This window comes from Varanus komodoensis, unplaced genomic scaffold, assembly GCF_004798865.1.
Source record: "Varanus komodoensis strain SLA01 unplaced genomic scaffold, ASM479886v1 scaffold3, whole genome shotgun sequence".
Classification (NCBI taxonomy): domain Eukaryota; kingdom Metazoa; phylum Chordata; class Lepidosauria; order Squamata; family Varanidae; genus Varanus; species Varanus komodoensis.
In genome coordinates, this window is record NW_025335761.1 from 39,549,463 (window position 1) to 39,569,872 (window position 20,410).

The 20,410-nt window shown below is 39.5% G+C and overlaps 1 protein-coding gene across 4 annotated transcripts in view; it reads right to left on the reverse strand.

Moving 5' to 3' along the window:
- CEP128 (centrosomal protein 128) overlaps positions 1-20,410 on the reverse strand; it is a 210,333-nt gene that overhangs the window by 38,429 nt on the left and 151,494 nt on the right. For all 4 annotated transcript variants that reach the window (XM_044436403.1, XM_044436402.1, XM_044436400.1 and 1 more), the window contains one exon: positions 9,665-9,688. In XM_044436403.1, coding sequence (XP_044292338.1) covers positions 9,665-9,688 — 24 coding nt within the window. The remainder of the gene's footprint in view (positions 1-9,664; positions 9,689-20,410) is intronic.

The window sequence follows — 20,410 nt, forward strand, 5'->3', positions numbered from 1 at the left end:
CTTAGGAGGATATAGTCTGGAAGATTTTGAGTGTTGAATTGTTTAGAATGTTCCTTATTTAAAGTGTTTATACATCTGCTGAACTTGTATATTTTTACCTCCTCCCTCCCACCTGTTGCTGCTGCCCATGCAGCTAGCACAGTTCTGCAGCAGCTTCACCTCCAAAGATGAAAGATTGTGTTTGGATTCGGGGGGAAGGCAATGAGTGAGGCATCACTATCCCCCAAAACATTTTCCAGCCAATGTGAACTTTTTTTTTAAGTCAGTCTACATTGGAGGAGACTAATAGTTGGTGATAAATATTCTCATTGCAAGACATAACAGCAGTGAATGAAACAAAGAAGCTTTAGGATACATGAGACCTTGTATTTTTATAGTAGTTTGAAAATAAGATTTATGAAAGAAAGTTCTGAACAGGTAAGAGAAGACAAATTGCACCATTTGAAGCAGGGCACGAAAGAGTAATTAAGGGATTCACATTGGGCCTCTATTCCATCAAATTCACTGGGCCATACTTAGAGTAGATCTAAAGGAACTTAAGCTAGTCACGTAACTAACTTAGGCCCAATTGGTTTAATTGGTTTATTCCAAGCATGACTAAGTCGAGATCCAACACAGATTATGTTACGTTAATACTGCAGAATGAAGAAACTGACTGAAACAGTCTGCAGCTGTAACCAAAAATTTATGCTACAAGGTTTAGGAGTGAGATGGAGTGTGTTTATTAATTGTTCAAATATATATTTTAAGCAGTTGTTGCTGGAAAAGTGTGTTGTTTTAAATTAAACAACATGTAATTATAAATATTGCTGCAGAAAAGACATTTTAGTAATGTTATATTTATGATATATATGTTTTTTTCTCTGTTTCTTAAAAATAAAAACTGTTACAAGAGAGAAAAAGTGTGCCCACTTCCTGAATATACTAAAGTCAGCTTCTGGGAGAAGTTAAAATAGTTATTATCTTTATCAACATCTTTTAAACCAGATTGCTGTTTGGCCAAAGTAATTCACAAAGTAATTCATGCTGTTTGTTCCCATGATAATTAACCATATGTTTGCTGTTAGTAACATACACATGTATGAAAAAATCACTGATCTAAAAGTGGGAGAAAATGAGGGGACAAGAAAGAGAAACAAAGGAATGGATATTTTATGCAAGAATAGGTTCTAATCCAGAGGAGAAAATGAAGACCATCTTGGGCTTACAAAGTCATTCTTTAGCAGGGAATGGCTGAACAATCCACGCCTTTGCTTCCTGCTTCCAAACAGATGATTGGCAGAATTTTAACTTTTTGGAAAAGGGATCCATATACACAGACAAATTTGTGTTTAGTTTTCACCATCCAGTTGAATCAGAGTGACAATATACAAATTCAAGATGCTTCTTCTACTGAATTATAGACATTGTAGCAAATGGTCCAGTGATTTATCCATTGATATGAGGGGAAAGTACTCTGGGAAAAGATAAGGAACTAAGGTTGTTTTAGAAACAAGACTTCAACAACTACAACTAATGGAGCGCTCACTGCAAACAGTAAGAATAAAGGGAAAAACACAAGTTGTGGGAGGAAAGAAAGAGTCATAAGGAAAGTCAGGCAGGGGGAGCAAGGTCTGAAAGCTTCTACAAATCGTAAAATTTCACTAGATCCAAGTGGGTGTGCATGTGTCAGGGAGTAGAGCTGAGATTATAATATCATAACCTATATGCCTGCCAGTAGAATTTGGTATGTGGAGTGGGTCAACCTTCATTGCACTATGCAAAAAGTTGTGGGCATCAGTCTGAAGTGATGGCAAGTAAACAAACACCACCTTTAGAAAATATCCTTTTTATTGAAGGCTAAACCACACGGAATTTTACAATAAACATTTGTTGGCATTGGAATCCAAGAAAGAAATGAATCAAATGCTAAAATAACTGAACTTCCAGTCTAGACTCCAGATGTCTTTGGATTGGAGAAAGCACCTTATAATAATATTGAAAGAATGCTTTTACCAGGTGCAAATGAATAGAAATGCCCATTTCACATTTGTTAATCAGCCCCTTGCAAGCCCAAGGAACCACCGTTTTCTTCAGTGGGTCTTCCTGGAGCAACCATGATGAACTAAAATGGATGACAGCAGTGGAAAAGCCCGGGCTCTGTACAACCATTTAGGAAGGCATAGAAGCTGCTTGTGGGTCAAAGTGTCTTTTTGTTGAAGCAACCTGGCACCTTTTGAAAAGAGGAACATTATGATAAGAGGAACATCCGTCGATGGAATGCAGTCCCCAGAGAGGTCTGCCTGGCGCCGTCATTATATGTTTTTCAGTGCCAGGTTAAGACCTTTTTATTTAATCAATATTTTAATAAGTTTTAATATTGAATTTATCATCATATTTTAATTGCAGCCAGAGTAGGTCAATTAATTTATGTTGTGTTAGATATTTGTATTTTATTTGTGTAAGTCATCCTGAGCCTCTTGCAAAGGATGGCATACAAATATCCTAAATAATAAATAAATAAGGAGGCTGAGGAATATCCACAGCATAGAACAAAGAGGATAGAAATTCTCCAGATGTTGTGGGCTTAAAGTCCCAGAAGCCCCTGCTAACCCAGCCAATGATCAAGCATATTGAGTTGAAATTTAGAAAGTGGGGTGGGGAACAACTGGAAATCTACTTTCAGTCCAGGCCTGGCATAGAGGATGGTGAATCCAAAACACTCTGGAAGAAGATGAAATCTGGTTACAAAGCAATGGAAAGGCAATGTAAGAGGCAGTGAAGATATTTCTCTAGAAAGATTTTGGGTCCCCATGAGGGTTGAACTGTCCATCTCCATGACTATCTCCATAATGCTGTAAAGATGTGGTCACTTCTCCGATCAATATAAAACTGATGTCTAGATACTGAAATTCAGCAATAGAGCACAGACTTTTCATGCAGAAAGTCCCAGGTTCAGTAACTGCACTTGTAGCTATAAACTTGATGCTTAAGTAATATACCATATGGAATGGCTAGGAAATTTAGAATGCATTTAGGATGTTTTAAACTAGAATGGTTTCAGTTCAGTTTCTCACTCTGGAACTTTTATAAGTCTCCACCCCAGCCTCTTTCAGTAACAGTGGTTTAACTTCAGTTCTGGTTTTCTCAGATTCTCTCTTCCTTTCTCCCACTTCACAAATTCCAACTGTAACTCTTCTTGTCACCATGTACTATATTTTCCAGCTTTACACAGCCACCCACATGGGCATTTTTCATTTCTCCTCCCCAACATTTTGCCAATCGAAAGGGGGAAAACGTCCTAATTAATTTTCAATTTCTCTTTACTGAGCTGCACCTTTGACTCTCCTGTGAACTCATTTTTATCCTTAAATGCTGATTCCTGAGCTGAACATTTAACCATCCAGTGAAGTTCTGATCCTCCTGACCCTCCAAAAATTATACATTTATATTTTATATATCTTACCCTACAGTTGTAATACATGTAGTAATGCAGTGGAAGGAGTGAGCAAAATCAAAACAGTAGCAATGTATCCCTTTATCTTATAACTGATTTATTTAAATGTTTCTTTGTGGGATGGTTGCTTTCATACCTTTCAAGGCAGAACACATAATTGGCCTTCTGATCAGTAATATCTTCAACTCCTACATATATACATCTGATTTAAAAAAATAAAGTACAGGGAAGACAGTATTCTTAAAGAAAGCTGAAAAGAATAGGTACAAATTATCTCCCTTCTTGAAAAAAAACTGGGTAAATTATGTTTGTCATATCCTTAAAAACCTCCATATTACAGGCTACTTTGTCTGTATGCTCCATAACTTCTATCTTAGATTGTGAAATGAAGGATGACACTAACAAAAATACATGATTTACAATGAACATTTTACTCTGATTCTCATTCTATGTGGAGGGAAACTGATCAGTTAAAGATTCTGCATTTGGTAGAACATGCTCATATTATCTTTGTAATATCCAAAGGCAGCATTCTACCTAGACAATTGCATATCTGAAGCAGTTATAGTGATACCAGAAAGATAGGTAGTTTGACAAATATAATCACTTTAAGCAGCCCTTAAATCCAAAGCTAACATTATGGCATCCAAACATCAAGAAGTTCAATAAAGTTTACAGCTTCTGCAGGCAGAGCAACAAGCCCTCTGTCCTCTCTTCTATGCAAACATGGAGGAGCTGTAATGTGCTCTCTTCTCTGTTGGGCATTCCCCTCTGCTGTTATTTCCATCACCTTCTTACATGTGATCAGTGACTTTCTACCCTTAAGACTCTGCCTTTCAAATTCTGCTTTTGCATTTTCCCTTCATATGTTTTCACTTTACCAACATTATGGATACCTGAAAAATTTCTTATATTTCTGTCATCCTGTTTAATATGAATCATACTTTACCTATTTTGGATAGACTGCCAGATCTGGACCTCAGATTTTAATATTTCTGTACTTAGTAAGTAAGCTAAATATAGAGAAATAGAAAAAGAACCAAAGATAAGAAGAAAAAAGTGTCATCCAGAACAATGGAATCTACATATGGATCAATACGCTTGATCACACTGTTAGTGTCTCATTTAATCACAGGTGAATGAAGACAGTAACAGAGTGCATTTCTGCCCATTACTTTAAAAAGGACAAGATAAATGCATTTAAATCAAAGTGTAAAAGCCACTTAGAAGGACTAATTTTTCAAAAATCTTCAGTAAGTAAACAAACAGTAATTGAAGGAACATGTCACACGAATTGTAAAAAGATCAGGCCTCCAAAATAAAAAACAAAAACAAACTACACACAGAGACAAAAATTCAGGAAAAAAACCCTCTCCGTTCCCCCAAAGCCTTGTTTTTGGGTTCACTGCCCCCAAAATTAGATTATGGAATATTCTATTTCAAAATGAGGTATACAGTGTTTGAGACAATGTGTTCATGTGCAAGAGCAAGATGGATTTTTGCCTGTAAGGGGGTACTGCCATTGTCAGAAGAGAAGAAAGAAGGTTTGGGTTTCTTCTTTGTTTGCAGACTTCCTCTTATTTATATAGTTGGGGGATCTGTTTCTGTCCTCTTGATTAGATTTCAAATGACTGGGAGAATGTACAGAGCAACACAAAGGAGTTGAAAATATAGTTATTTGAAAGGAAAGATTCTAAGTTGGATTCAGAAAACAGAAGTATAGTTTAACTGCATTAGTTGATCTTCATAACCTCCATATAAATAATAATCTAATTGCTTCTGATGCTTTGTTGCAACCTACTCCCTGCATTCCCACAAAGCTATCCAAATTGGTGGCCATAACTACTTCTTCATACTTCTATTTCTACAAGAGCCTCTACTCCTGCTCCATATGCTGGTATAAAAGCCTTGTTTGTCAGTGATCATTTATGAACACTGTGTGGGACGCAAATCATACTTACACTGGTACACAAGTCAGAGCCAGTAAAGGTTGTCAAAATCACAGGAATTACTACAAACTACCAGTACCAACAAGTCCAAAAGAGAAAAGGCTGGGTGTTCACAGTGTCCACCTTAAGTAATTCCTTGAACATACAAAACTCCTCTAGCTTTGTGCCTGCACTTCCATATTATGGCAGTGCAATAGATGAATATATCAGCTAAGCTTGCTTATGTTTTAACGCTCATGGTTTAGACAGCTTTTATCATAATTAAATCATTAGAAGGAAATCAAAATATTTATCAATGGAAGAATAATTTGCTAAGCTATGTCCCCAATGATCCAAATAATTTCTGGTGTAATAGAACAGTTAATTCTGTACACTTCTGCTAAGTGGTTGTTGTTGTTAATTTATATTAAGCCTAGTCCCAATTTTGGGACTCAAGACAGCTTACAGCATTAAATCCTGAGTAGAAAAATATAAAAGTTTAAAATATACTTAAATTGAATAGAATATTAAAAGTGTAAATTTAAAGCAACAATGTCAACAATATAAAAAGCAGAGCTACTCCAATCCCATCTCTCTGGTCCAGACTACCACCAATGCCCTGCCACAACTGAAAAGTTTTTGCTTTCCTTTGAAAATATAACAAGAAGGGTGCCAGTGTCACCATCTTGGGTCAGCCACTGCAAGGCCCTCTCCTGTATTCTCACCAAGTGCTGCTGTGAAGGAGGTGGGACCAAGAAAGGGCCTTCCCCAAAAATCTTAGGGTTGGATATATTCACAGGGGAGATTACATCCTCTGAAATAGCCTGGCCCCAAGCCTTATACGATTTCATAGATCATAAAGAATTCCTTGAATTGGGTCTGGAAAAAGACTGGGAGCAAGTAAAACTATTTCAGCAAAACAGTTGTATCCTGCCATTAGCCAGCCCAATCTGCAATCTGGCAGAAGCTTTCCAAAACAGCTGAAGTTTCCTTACACTCTTCAGAAGCAGCCTCGTGTAGAGTACTTTACAGCAATCCAAACAGGATGTAACTAAGGCATGTGTCACTGTGGCCAAATCAGGCATCTCCAGGAATGGGAACAGCTGGTACACTTATTTTAACTATGCAAATATACTCCTGGCCACCACCAAAAGCTGGGCATCCATGCTCGGTGCTGAATCCAGAAGTACACCGAAGCTGTGGACCTGTGTCTTCGGGGATGGGGGTGCGGGGGGTGGTATAACCTCATCCAGTGCAGGCTGAATCCCTATTCTTTAATCTACCTTCCAACTTATTAGGAGCACTTCTGTCTTGCCTGGATTAAGCTTCAATTTGTTGGCCCTCATCCAGTCTTTTACACTGATTTAGCACTGAAACAGCTTCTGCGGAATGAGATGGAAAGAAGAAAGAAGAAAGAGAGTTGTGTGTCATTAGCATACTGGTGACACAAAACCTCAGAACTCCAGACAATTTCCTCCAATGGCTTCACATGTATGTTAAATAGCATGGGGGACAGGGAAAAAAAAAACTCCACAGAGTCAAACAGGAGTCCCCCAGTACCACTTACTGGGTTCACCTATCCAGGAAGAAATGGAGCCATTGGAAGACAATGCCTCTATTTCCCATCCCAGTGAGACAGTCAAGAAATACCATGGTCAATGATATTGATGGCCACTGAGAGGTCCAGATGAACCAACAGGGACATATGCACACACCCTAGTTTCTAGGCATAGATCATCCATCAAGGTGACCAGAGCTGTTTCCAGCCTTTAACCAGGTCTGAAGCCAAATTGAAATGGATGTAAATATTCCATGTCATCAAGGACTTCCTGGAGATAGGAGGCCACTGCATCCTGTAATACCTTGAACAAAAACAGAATATTGGAGAAAAGTAGCTAATTATCCAGGACTATGGGGTTCAAGAATATCCAATACAGTGGGATTCAGTGACCAAGGGAGGCATTAGCCACACTGCATATTCACTTAGTCCCCCTCTGGCTGCTTTTATGAGCCAAGAAATCTGCAGCCAGGGTGGATCTGAAATTCATTTGTATTATGTTTTATATTATTCTTATTTATTTATGTAAGCCATCCTGAGGCCTTTGCTACAGGACAACATATAAATATTCTAAATAAATAAATAAATAAAAATAAGGGCAAGGATCCAGAACACATGCGGTGGCTCTCACTCCTTGAAAGATCCTGTTCACATCTTCAGGTTTTACAAATTGAAAAATATCCAATAACAATGAAGAAGCAAAAGCCAAAGTTTCATCCACCATCTGTAACAACTACAGCATCCAAGTTGGAGTTGATTCAAGAGACTTTACAAAATGCCAAGCAAATTGTTCACAGTAGGCTGTTGAAAGGTCTTCTTCCTCCTCTTGTGGGTTTGCATGTATGTGAGCATACTTAATAGCTGTATTTTGTATTACACTACTATTCTGGTGAGAGAAAAGTTAACAAACTTCATTTTTTCATTGAATAATGAGCAAGTACTTTTGTGCAAAGACCATAATAAGAACAATCTTGTGTAGGGCTGATGGGAGTAACAAGATCATTCTACCATTTCACCCCCAGCCTTGCTCTTTCATGCTGCTGGTGGTGGGAGAGATTTTACCAAGCAATTTAGACCAAAGGATCAATGTAGCTACCGTTTTCTCCCAGTAACACCAATGGTTAGTTGAAGCAGCTCCAGAGCTGGCATTGCTGGCAAGTCCAGGTAAGGACTATCTGGTGAAATCAAATTGACTTTGGATTCCACTCATGGAATGCCCCATTTTGGGGATATCTGCTATCAACAATGGGAGAATTTCTAATGGCATTGTTTTGCCCAAACAAGATCTGTGTGGGCTTTTATTGTGAGAGAGTGCCCCCAAGCCAACAGTATTCCTCTCTGACAAATAAGGTGAGCCAACAACACAGCATCCTACCCTCGACCATTCAGCCATCTGGGTTAGTACTGGGCTCTATAAGAGATGTTAATATAGCTTTTTATACAAAAGAATATTTATTCTTTAAGTATTAAATATGGCAAATCCAACACATTTTCTATCTTTTTCTCTAGTTTTCTTCCATGGAATCTGGCATACTTCTGTATCTGCAAGTTTGGGCCCTTGTGACCACATACAGAGCTACACTTACAGACGTAATATGTGCCTTCATCTTGATATTGCAGTAGAAATTGCTCAGAATGGGTGTACTTCATACTTCTTGGACAAGTGGGACTAATACCACATATATGTTTGACCCTTGCCTAACTTGGTTTCTTAAACAGCATGCCTAGGCATATGTAACTGGGCTTCAAAAGGCAGTCAATGATTCCCTGAAGCCCTAGTTAAAGAAACCTATAGAAATGTAAAGCACATCATCATCATCTTAACCCTGGTAATCTTAATTAACTATTGCCCCATATCCAGTCTTTCATTCCTCAGGAAGGTGCTCAGGCATATGGCTGCATTTCAGTTCCAGTTTAAAAAAAATACTGATTATTTGGCTCTATTTCAGTCTAGCTTACATACAAGTCACAAATCTGCCAACAATTCTAACCTCAGAAATAAAAATATGTATGGCCAATTTGACTATAACATCATGGCCATGCATCCACAGGCTCCACTTGTATTCCTTTGCAGTCAGTTAAGGTATATAGGATTATTGGAGCAATACCAAATTTCTTCCCTGGATGGAAGAGTGAAGCAGGTAACAGCACAATTGTTGATTTACTTGGGTCTGCAAGAACTCTGTGGTCTTAGAGGAAAAAATGTGAATTACTGGTTTAAAATTCCAAAGATCAGTGGCTAAATCCTAATTTTATCAACTTTTGTTTTCCTGTCCATACAACTGTAATTAGCAGAATGACTTCAGCTTCCCTATGGAAATGTTATTTAATTTTTGGTAAAACTAAATGTAAGCCCACCTGTCATTTTCAAGTACAAACAAATTTGAAGTTTTGTCTAATTTATACTTCCAGTTGACCTTTAAAATATGGTTGACTTTACCAACACATTTCCATGTTAAGTGACCTCATGTGGATGTACTGTGCCTTTTTACATATTATTTGGTTTACTGTAGCCAACTGGCAAACAAGAACTCTTAGAAGTTGATTCATAGTTTGGAAAATTACTTTTAAATATACCAGACCCATTCTCCCTTAAAAATCCTGCATAAAATCTGGTGAGGATTGCAATAAATTTGAAATAAAGAGCTTCTCTCTCTCTCTCTCTCTCTCTCTCTCTCTCTCTCTCTCTCTCTCTCTCTCGCGCGCACACACACACACACACACACACACACACACACTTACTGTTTCCAGTGCTGTTATCCGCTCCTGCAAATAAAGAGAACATTATGAGCTATAAACATAAACACACACTTATACAATACTTCATAATGAAAACGTAATAAATTAATAAACAAATAATGCAAGTTAAGGTTTCCCAGGATTGCACGACCTGTAGTGTTTTTTATTTTATTAAATTTAGTGTTATCATAACCCTAACCCATGGTTGTGATAACATGCTGATGAAGCTGGATTCCTCTCTTTTCTCACATTGCTATGATGAGATCAGAAGCATTTCTATAGACTTTGAAGACTCACCTGTTTTTGTTGCCCATCCTATAAGTTTGGGCATGATTCTCATTGGTAACTTTTGTTTTTATTGATTTCAATTGGTAATCTCCATTTTTATGGATTGAACTGGATTTTTAACATTGATTTTATTATATCCACTTAATGTGGTTTTATTTTATCAAAAGCAGCCTGGAAGTACTTCTGGAAAGTTAAATTATGCAATGCCTTAGAACAGACACAAAGCTTAACTATGGTTAGTGGAAACTGTGGCTTGCTAACTTAACCGTACTTGAGACGTCAAATTTACATTGAAATATGTTCAAGCTAAGTCATGTCCCTGGAAGCTAGATACAATGTCTTGATTATCACCTGGCAAGCAAAGGTCAGAGAGCTGAGGAAAGTGCCTTGTCATGAAAAGGGAATGGTGAAAGCTTTTCTCTTCAAGGGTTGGTTAACAGCCCTACCCAGCCTACCCAACTCACACCTCTTAGACCTGTACGCAGAACCAAATGCAATTTGTGAATGGAAACTGGTACACATTCAGCTTGCATTGCAATTCACAAAAAATGCATTTGACAACATACGTACATTTGAAAATGAGCAAAGAATAATCCTCACATTTCCAAAACACACACAAACATGCTTCATGGAATGGATGCATGTGTTCAAAATGTGTATTTTTAAAATGCATACATTAATGCATTAATTAAGGAAAAGGGCACACATTTTCATAATTGTTAAATTATGAAGTTCAATTTTAATGTGCTAGACTTCAAAAAACTGACAATCTTGAGACCGACTGACAGTTTTGTCTATTTCTAGTTTGTTCAGTGTACAGTCAAAGTAGAACACAGTTTGCAAATCCATTTTAAACAACTCGCTTCTCACCCTGGCTGGGCCTAGCGTTAACCCTGCTTTCAGAAATGAGATGGAAAACTGAATCATTGCTAGGTCAAATTATGATAAAGAATTGTCTGTTTTTCAATTTGTCATTAAATAAATGCTACAGCAACACCTTAACTCTTGCTGATTTTTTCCCTTTGCTACTGAAATCTTGTCAGGAAATCTTCTCCTGATCCCACCCCACCCTCAGCATACCTATACACACATATAACGCACACATCTGAATTGTTAGTCTCATGAGCTGTGTACCTGAACATACCAATTCGTTATTTTTAGGTTTGCTATCATTCCAATCTATTCCATTTACTTATTTCATTCGGTGAAGAAAGGGCAATATTTCCAGTTCACTTTCATTTTATCAATCATCCTTTTTATACCATTACAAAAGCTACTGCTACTGCTGTATAAATTCACAGAGAACCAGGCCTGCAGTCATTGTACTCTGGAGGTAGGAATCTCCATAAAAAAGCATGAAAACTTGGGAACACAGGGTTGTTGTTGTGGGGATAAGAGCAGGTGGAATAGAATGGAGTACACCGCTATGAGTTCATAAGCAAAAAGTGGGATAGAAAGCCAATAAATAAACAAACACTTATAGGAGTTCTATGAGATTAATGAGTTCTGTGTGCTAGGATGAGTTATCATGTGATCAAGGACAAAAGGGGACCATTGTAACACATTTGGTGTGAACCAAATGGTTTAGAATTCAAATTTCAACCATCAAACGGTTAAAATGGTTTAGAATTCAATCATTAAGAACATCCAATTTGATTGTCTTTCAAAACAGAACATACAGAACTGTTAATGCATTTGGAAAGAAAGAATGGCTCTGAGGATGAGGAAGTCTTAACTTTGGTTTGATGATCTACTGAGATGGAAGAGCTGATGTTCACAAATTACATACTTAGATATGTAGGATTTATCTTCGGACAGCACATTATTTCTCTCAATCTGAAAGTTGTATACAAGAGAGCCAGTGTGGTGTAGTGGTTAAGAGCATGGGACTGGGACTCAGAGGATCTGGGTTCGAGTCCCCGCTCGGCCATGGAGCCAACTGGGTGACTTTGGGCCAGTCACAGTCTCTCAGCCCAACCTACCTCACAGGGTTGTTGTTGTGGGGATAAGATGGAGGAGGAGAGATAATGTAAGCTGCCTTGAGCCCTTTGTAGGAAAAAGGCAGGATATAAATAAAAAAAAATAAAAAAAATTATTACATCTCCTTAATGTGTAAAGCTGTCAACTAATAGATGTGATTACTGATAAAGGAATCTGAATTAATGAGATTTTATAATCCATACCCCTATTTCTTTGATAAATCCAAACTCATTATCAAAGAAAGATTTAAAATATTAAAAATAAAATCTGTGCCTAATATTAGTTACTTTAAGCCTACTGTGGGTTCTCCTTCCTTTCACAGGATGCTTGGGTGGGAGTGTTAAAGTTAGTTATGTTTCCTATTGCAAAGAGAGAATGTGGGTAGATTTACAGACTACTCTTTGGTCACGAATGCTCATCCTACAGAGTAGGCGACCATGGGATTTATAAAGTGGGTTGGTATCTGCTTAAACACAACTCCATATATTACAGTAATTCAGCCACTGAGTCACATTTGCTTTTTAGAATGATTTCAGGCATTCTAATTTAGGGCACACATTAAATAAGATAATTCCTGATTATGCAGCAATGTAAATGCACTAACGTATAATGCTGATTTAATATAATGAGGTTAACCAAGCATTTCCTTTTGAGCAGGAAAGGAAGTAAGTAAGATTATGGTAGGAAGCAAGATTTCTGCTGGAAGAGCCCTTTGTCGTTGTATGTGAGTTCATGTTAAAAAAGCAGTGGGAGGAGTACTGTGGTAGCTTCTAGATGAACAGATACACTGTGTTATATTGGTTAGTCTTCAAGGTGACACAAAGAAATCTTGTTGCCATAGTAAACTGTGTTATCATATACATATTTGGACTTTGTAGACTGATGGCTGCCTTTTACATTTCATGAACTTTTGACCTCCTTCTTTTCTGTTTTTCTCTGAGGAGCCATGCGTGCATATCAACCAGTGGAAAATAACACTTCTGTACATCTTACATAAAGAGCTATACATAGTGAAACTATACCATTGCTAAATATGAATAGGCCTATAATCTAATGGATTCCATGGTGATCTACATAGAAAAATGAATTGGCTTATGATTGGATTATAAGAGAACAGAAAAGGAAACTGGTCTGTTCAAGTGCCAGAAAGCTTTAAAATGAAAACCAACAACAAATCCAAAGAAAAGTTCAGGGAGAGGATAGATTGGAACCAGAAATCAGACTGAATACAAGAGGGGGTCAGAAATGATCAAGGCATGGCCTAAACGTTTGGAGCCAAACACAGAAAAATTGCAGAAGCAACATCAGTACCCACACCACAGCTGGGTCAGAAGATCAATCTGCAAAAGCCCTCTCCTGGCACCCCAAAAAGCACATATGGGCTATATGTGGACACAGGACCACAGACGCTAGCCTCACCCCAATGCCCCTGTGTGTGTCAGGCTTGATTCCTGAACAATTACAGTTACTTTGATGGGATGCATTAATAAATAATTGTCCTATATACTGTAATACTATAATACTATAATACATAAAAGAGCAGAAGCACATGCGCACCTCACTGCTAATGTGGTACAGTATGAAAATAACCTCTATTTACATTCAACTGAATGAGACTAGAACTTTCCATTCACACCCCCTTGCTCTATGCAGTTGTCCGGGCATCTTTCAAAAGCCCAGACACTTTCTCTCTCCCTTGGCAAGGTCCTATGCTCCATCCATTAGCATCACTAGTTATCTTTTGGTAGTGTAACACACAATATGGATGCCAGGTTCTTCCACACCTTGGCTGAATTTAAGCTAAAGCCCAGTAAGACTTAATACAGATAGGGAATTTAACATCTGATTGTATCTTATATGTTTTGTTTTTACATCTGATACACTTTATTTTGGGAGAAATAATTTGGGTTCAGTCAGTATATATGGTAGTTTCCCCCTAAGGAAAATAACAGAGTCTTTTGCCTGCATTGGTAAGCCTGACTCAGTAAGAGACAAGAAAAGGTTCAGGAGAAGCCAAAACTGCATATCTCTATCATTTGCCCCATTACCACGGAAAGAAGAGAACAGCTAGGTGGACCAATTATTGTCATACACTTCCCCACTTCTTTTAGTAAAAGGTTTGTCATGAGATCAGAGGAACAGAGAGAAAATAAACACAGTGGGAGCAAGACTTTCAAGGCATGCAGGACAACTGCTAAAACTGCACCAAAGAAAAAGTGCAGTCCAAGAATAGTTCTGCTACCAAGGACTGGACATTTTAGATGATATTCATTCACAGGGTTGTCCTAAGTTGCGGATTACATGATGGCCTGTAACAACAACTCACATCTACAGTTAGGAAACAAGCATTCTTATTAAGGCACAGGTCTGGGGAGCAGCAAGGGAATCCTGGATGCTAGCATGCATAGATAAGAGTGATACCAGGTGCTGTACACATGAAATCCACACAAGTGCCTATATGGAAGACATTTTCATGTAGTGTAAGCCTGTATGACACAGGGTACCAACTATATGCCATAGCCTGCATGATACTGGAAAACCACATTGATGGAGGGTTTATTGATTCCTTGCCTGGCATGCTTTGTGGGCTGTTTGTTCAGTGGGTCTTGCTGTGGGTCTTTCTGCTATCAGAGGCATGTCAGGCCAGCATGAAGAACAAGGCCTGAAGTGCTGAACACCAAGATTCTGTAACACTCTGCTGGCAGCCAAAACTTACAAACCACAATACAGTCTAGCTGCCATTGTACCATCACTTTCAATAAACCTCACCCACTTACTTATTTTTCCAATGCATATTTGTCTTTAAAATTGATTCAACTCATCAATGTTTTAAATAATGTTTATGGAGTGTTGAGCAATTTAAAAGTAATATTTAGCATAATCGTTGGAAGGAAAAAGCCTATGTTCCCTAGCCATTAAGGTGCCATAGGATAGTTTGTATGCTCAGCTCTGAGGTTGGAGACTTTGCTCCATTGCAGCTAGCACAGAAAAAACACATACTGGCTTTTCTCCAAAGATGGGAAAGCACTTGGAGAGGGTTGAAAAGGGACATTTGAAGGGTGGGGAGGTGATGGACAGGATATGAGGTAACTTGAAGCTTCTTCCTTCCCTCCCCCTCTGAAACATCATTGCTGGATGGCCGAAATCAGTTGCCTTGTAAAAATGAAAAATGAAAACAACAGAAGATTGCTTCCACAGTTCCTACCACTCTGCATGGAATGAGTATGAACAACTAAGTTTGAGGAGTTATGCTCATCTCCATGGAATTGTACCTTGGTCAGTTGTAAATTTCCACTAGTAAACAAAGAATTAAATTGTGGAAATGAGTTCTAGTTGCAGCCAAATTTCAACAACTTATATGTTTTATCTCATACCTAAAAAGAAGAAAGGTGGTGCCCAGATTTCTTGGACTTAAGAAAAGAAAAAGGTAGCAAGAAACTATGGTGTTCTTTAATATTGTATCTTTCCATAAAATAATGCAAGTGAATTGAAGATACAGTTCTGAAAATTCTAATTACTGCATAATGAAACCTGTGTAAGAACGGTGTTTTTATCAAGTGAAAAACAGACCCAATTAGCAGATTAGGGAGGCTAAAATGTCAGTTGGCAACTATGTTGTGTGAATTTGTTTAATCTCCAGTATGTGCACAGCATTGTGTCAAAGTATTTGAAGCACACCCATTTTTACAATTTTACTTATTAAATTTGCAAAAATACAATCTAATGCATGTAGTGGGGAAGGAAAAAGGGTTAGAAAACAATCCTACAGTTCCAGAGACTATAAAATTCCTTAGAATCCTCTCTGAGGCTGCTATAATCTGAGAAGAAATTACAAATACTTCATTTAATACATGAAGAGTACAATCCGGTGCTGAACGTTCTAGGACTTGTCTCTGTCTAGATACCTTAAGTGAGAACCTTGCTCTACTTGGTTCATTTCTTGCATTTGTTAAGGACTTGTTTGTCCTGGAGGAAATGGTTTATATGTTTATTTCAACTCCCAAGTAGTGAAACCACAGCAATAACACCTACTCTGTCTAATAGGTCAATTGACTTTGCCTCTTGCCATCTGTTTCTATGACAAGCTACACAGCAGCTTCTATAAATGTCTGTTGTCTACAAGAGCAATGCTGGCCATAGAACATAGAATAATCCAGTGGTACAGGCCTGTTGGGACTGTAATAGTAAAGAGTTCATATGGGGGATTAAACACATCAGAGGCAGGACAAGGCTAGACTCTATCAAGTGCTACATGTCTAAGCATAGATAATTTTTATTATATGAGAGATTAGTTGTACACGGAGCACCCAACTGCAATATGACCAGTGGTCAGATCCCAAGTAATGATATCAATGATGCCATTAATGCAAAGTTACAGTCCGTTAGGTATTATTGCACTTGAAATATTTTCTACCTGCACCTGCCCATTGGTTAGTTTCAGGGGCAGAGGTGACAGCCTGGAGCAGCTGATTGCTTTATATTGGGTATGTTCACACAGAACCCTAAACCAAGTGGCACAGTTACTGTGTATCATGGTATCTCACCTTGTGTGTGGGTTCACACAATTGCATGGTAACTACATAGGAGTTTCCATTCCACTCACCTCCATCTTCCCTCCAACTGGCATCCCATCAGCCTCCATGCCAGGGAATCAATCCCAGGGTGCACCACTGCTTCCTATGCTGCCTGGCTCTCCCCACTGACCATCACACTGCTCTGGCCTCAGCCAGCCACTGCTTCTCTTGTTTCCTGCTGCTCTGTGGAGTCACCATCTACTCATTAGAATAGCAGCTGCACGGCAGCATCCCCTGCTGCTGCCACACTCCGTGCCCAGGCAGAAACATGTCTGCCCGCCCACCCACACCTCTCCCCCTCCCTCACTGCATATGTGCCAACCCGAACGAATTGCATACACTGTTGAGGCCAACTCTGTCTGGTGCATGGAGGGCAGCAGAGCAGACATCAGTGCCGGGACAGAAAGAACACAGCCTGCTGGACACTTTCTGAAGGAAGCCCATCTGGGCATCTGCCCAGGAAACTCCACTCACAGGTTGTCAGGAGGGTGGGAGGAGGGCTGGCAGAGGGTGCCCTGGATTGTCACGGATAGGATGGGAGTGTGGCAGAGGGCACGGAGGCAGAGTGGGAGACATGGTCTCTCTAGGATGCTTGCCTTGGTGGTGTAGCACTGCCCGTGCACTGCGCGCAAGCATGGCAGCTTTCCTGCAAGGAGACCGGGGCTTCTCTGTGCAGTGCGAGGGCAGTGTGCTTGCCAGGTACCACTCCGGCACAGGGCTTCTTGGCAAAGTGGCAGGGTGGGCACGATGGTGAGGCAGGCATGGTGGCAGGCATGGCAGTGAGGTGGGACAGCCAGTTATCTGGGAGCACATGCCGGGAGGGAAGACAGTAAGCACAAAGACAATCAGTTCCCTGCTGCCAGCAACTCAGCAGCTGCTAGACAATAGAAAAGAGTAGCCATGCCTGCTCTTGCTGCCAAGCTTCTGGCAGCTGTAAACATTGCAAACATTGTAAATGAATTCATACGACATGGCAAGTAATGACAAAGTGCAGAAATCTTAGAACCACAGGTTCTCCATGGGGATTCAGAGTAACCAAGCAGGCCATGCTTCTCCATGCTTGCGGGATTCACACATAATGACAAGCCATTCCTGCCACGGCTTCTCATTATGTGTGAATGCAGTCATTGTTCTGCAGAAAGGCTGACACAAACAGGAGAGTGGGAACCAGTCTAGAGCAAAAGCTGTTTGGTTATGGCCCCTCTTTTTCAGCAAAACTGCTACCCTTTTTCTAGTAACTGCAAGGGAAATCTGGCTTTTTTTAGGATTGTTTATGCAATTTTGGGCAAAAGCCCAATTTCTTTGCATTTTGCTATTCAAAGTTATTGGGGGAAAAGGTGGGATAGAAAGCTATAATAAGCAAGGATCTCAAATGTATAGATTGGCAACATAACACTGTGTGGTGCCATCTTAAAACTGCCTATGTTGCAAACGCAGAGTCTTGATACTTTTTTCTCACTTTCCCTGCATTTGCATCTACTTCAAAGGCCAATCTCTAAGGTTCCAGTCCCACAATAAGTATTTAGCAGCTCCTGGAGTTAAGTTTAATGTGAAAACTTTTGTTACCATATATATTAACTCAGGACAAAATCATTTTTTGGATGGGAAACACATCATTGTTAAGAATACCAATACATTACAAAACAGTTACTGTAACACATAGTCACATTTTAAAATACTACAAACTCTTTGCTGATACCTTCTTAGACCATACCCTCAGAGTGGAATAAAACACAATCAAGAGCGCCAAAATTGCAGGTGGCATGAGGTAGGGATACATCTTTGGTATATCCATAGCAAAGAACAGAAAAAACCCAACTGTGCATTGCTTTGTTTTTCAGATCCGCAAAACTTCACCTTGGTTAGACACTGGCCAGCACAAAATGCAGCTCCTTAAAATAATGACCTGGTTATCTAGTACTAAAATTGTGTCCCTTTTTGGACACAAAATCTAAGCAGAGAAAGGTCTGTGATTAAGAAGGGATCTGAAGCTCCCTCTGCTGGCATCTTTCTGTACTATCTCAGAAACATCAATAGCATTTGAGAGGGAACACACCGCTTTACTTGTTTAAAAAATTAGCACAAAGGAATACATCCAGATTTCTTTGCCTTTGATAAACACCAACAGCTTCATTATGCAACATGTTCACATTGCCACGTCTCAATATAAACATTCCAGACTAGACATAACACAACCATTCTTCCTTTTCCAAAGCTGGCACATGACTGCACTTTCTGGAGCAAATGTTATCATCACTAATATCCTGCCAATTTTTTTCCTGTAGTCCTGAATGTTTTACATGTAATCTTTCTGAGAACAGCACAAAGATGTTCTTTCTAGATACACTGTCTGGAGCCCAGCTCATATATATGCTTTTGTGGCGTGATTGTGTCAGCAGCTCTGCATGACAAGCCACTTGTGTGAAACGACTGCCCACATGGTTGCAGCAATTCCAACCGCACCATTACAGACTCTTGAAAAAGATAGGCTCCAGTGGTGTGGTTAAAGCCAATGCAACCATGTGGGAAGTTGCTTCATGTAAATGGAAATCTATGTAGATCAGCCTTCATGTGGTTGAGGGTTTTTGATTTTGTGTTTACAGCTACCATGCTTCAGGTTGAATGCATGAGTCAGGCCCAAAGTCTGCCTTGCGCTACTCAGATACAAACATAATACAAACTAGAAACCTCAGGTCATGCTGTGACTGACTTGTTCAGAGGTAGCTTCTGCTTCTGCTCCTGCCCCAGCATTGCATCATTCACCTGTAACCTCCTTGCTTTTCTGACCTAGTACCCCAGTATCTAAAAGTATTTAAAGCTTTCTTATTCTATCTTTCAACCAAAAGTAGTCTCATGGCAGCTTACATTAAAGATCAATGGACTTTTCTTCAGCTCACATTTCTGTCTGGCCCATTTATTCTGAAAATTTATCTTTCCATCCCATTGCTGCCCCTTCTACTTATCCTTTACTCAGACCTCTGTTTATTCAGAGGACTGCCTACTGTGAGCTCACCTTCCTTCCTTCGCCTCCCTTGAGGTAGCTCTTCACATATAACTAGGTCTTCAGGTTCCCGGCCCCAATTCTACCTACCTACTCAGCAGATCTGATAGCAGACACACTTTTACTGTGGCTGAGGGATTCCCCCCCCCCCCAAACTAGCTTTGCATTTCCCCTCTTAAACATTGCACCATTTGCCAGTAGACTGTTGGCTTTTCTTATGTTCTCATGACACTATAGCACTATCCAAGATAGTCCTAGCCTCTCATGGATAATGCATTCCGAACTGCCTCCTTAATAAGCAAAGAGCTCAGCTTCTGAGGCAGGGGTTGTTGTGAGGAAATGCCAAGCAACCGCCTAGATTCCAACAGCATTGGCATCTCAATAGAAAGGCCAGTAGAGCTCCTTTGAGAGGAAGTCCTAGATTTTGAAGGGGGATTTCTCAACAGGAAAGGATTCCACGGGAGCAGGACTCTTGTCCTAAGAAGCACTTTTCCAGAGGGCCTATAAAAAACCTCAGCTGAGCCATGGGTGAAACTCAGGGAGCTTGCACTATATAAGCCTTAAGTTTCAGCCTAGCTATTACAAGAACAACATGATTTGGGATGTCTTGTGGCTGAACCTGTGTGCTACTGACCCTTGGGTTCTTCCCTGACTCTGTCTCTTGGCCTGGATATTACATATGACCATTTTCTGTTTAACTTTGGCTGTGCCTTTCTTCTGGAAACAAACTACTTGCCTAGTAATACTGTACTTTGGCTATTTGACGGTTTAACTGACTCACCTACTGGACTCATTCTAGTGTTTACCTAGCATAGAGACTTACTCAAATGTAGCAGAAGAAATAAGACAGGTTGCGGGGTACCAAGAAAAGTATCTGGCGGCACACTGGTGCCTGTGGATACAGGC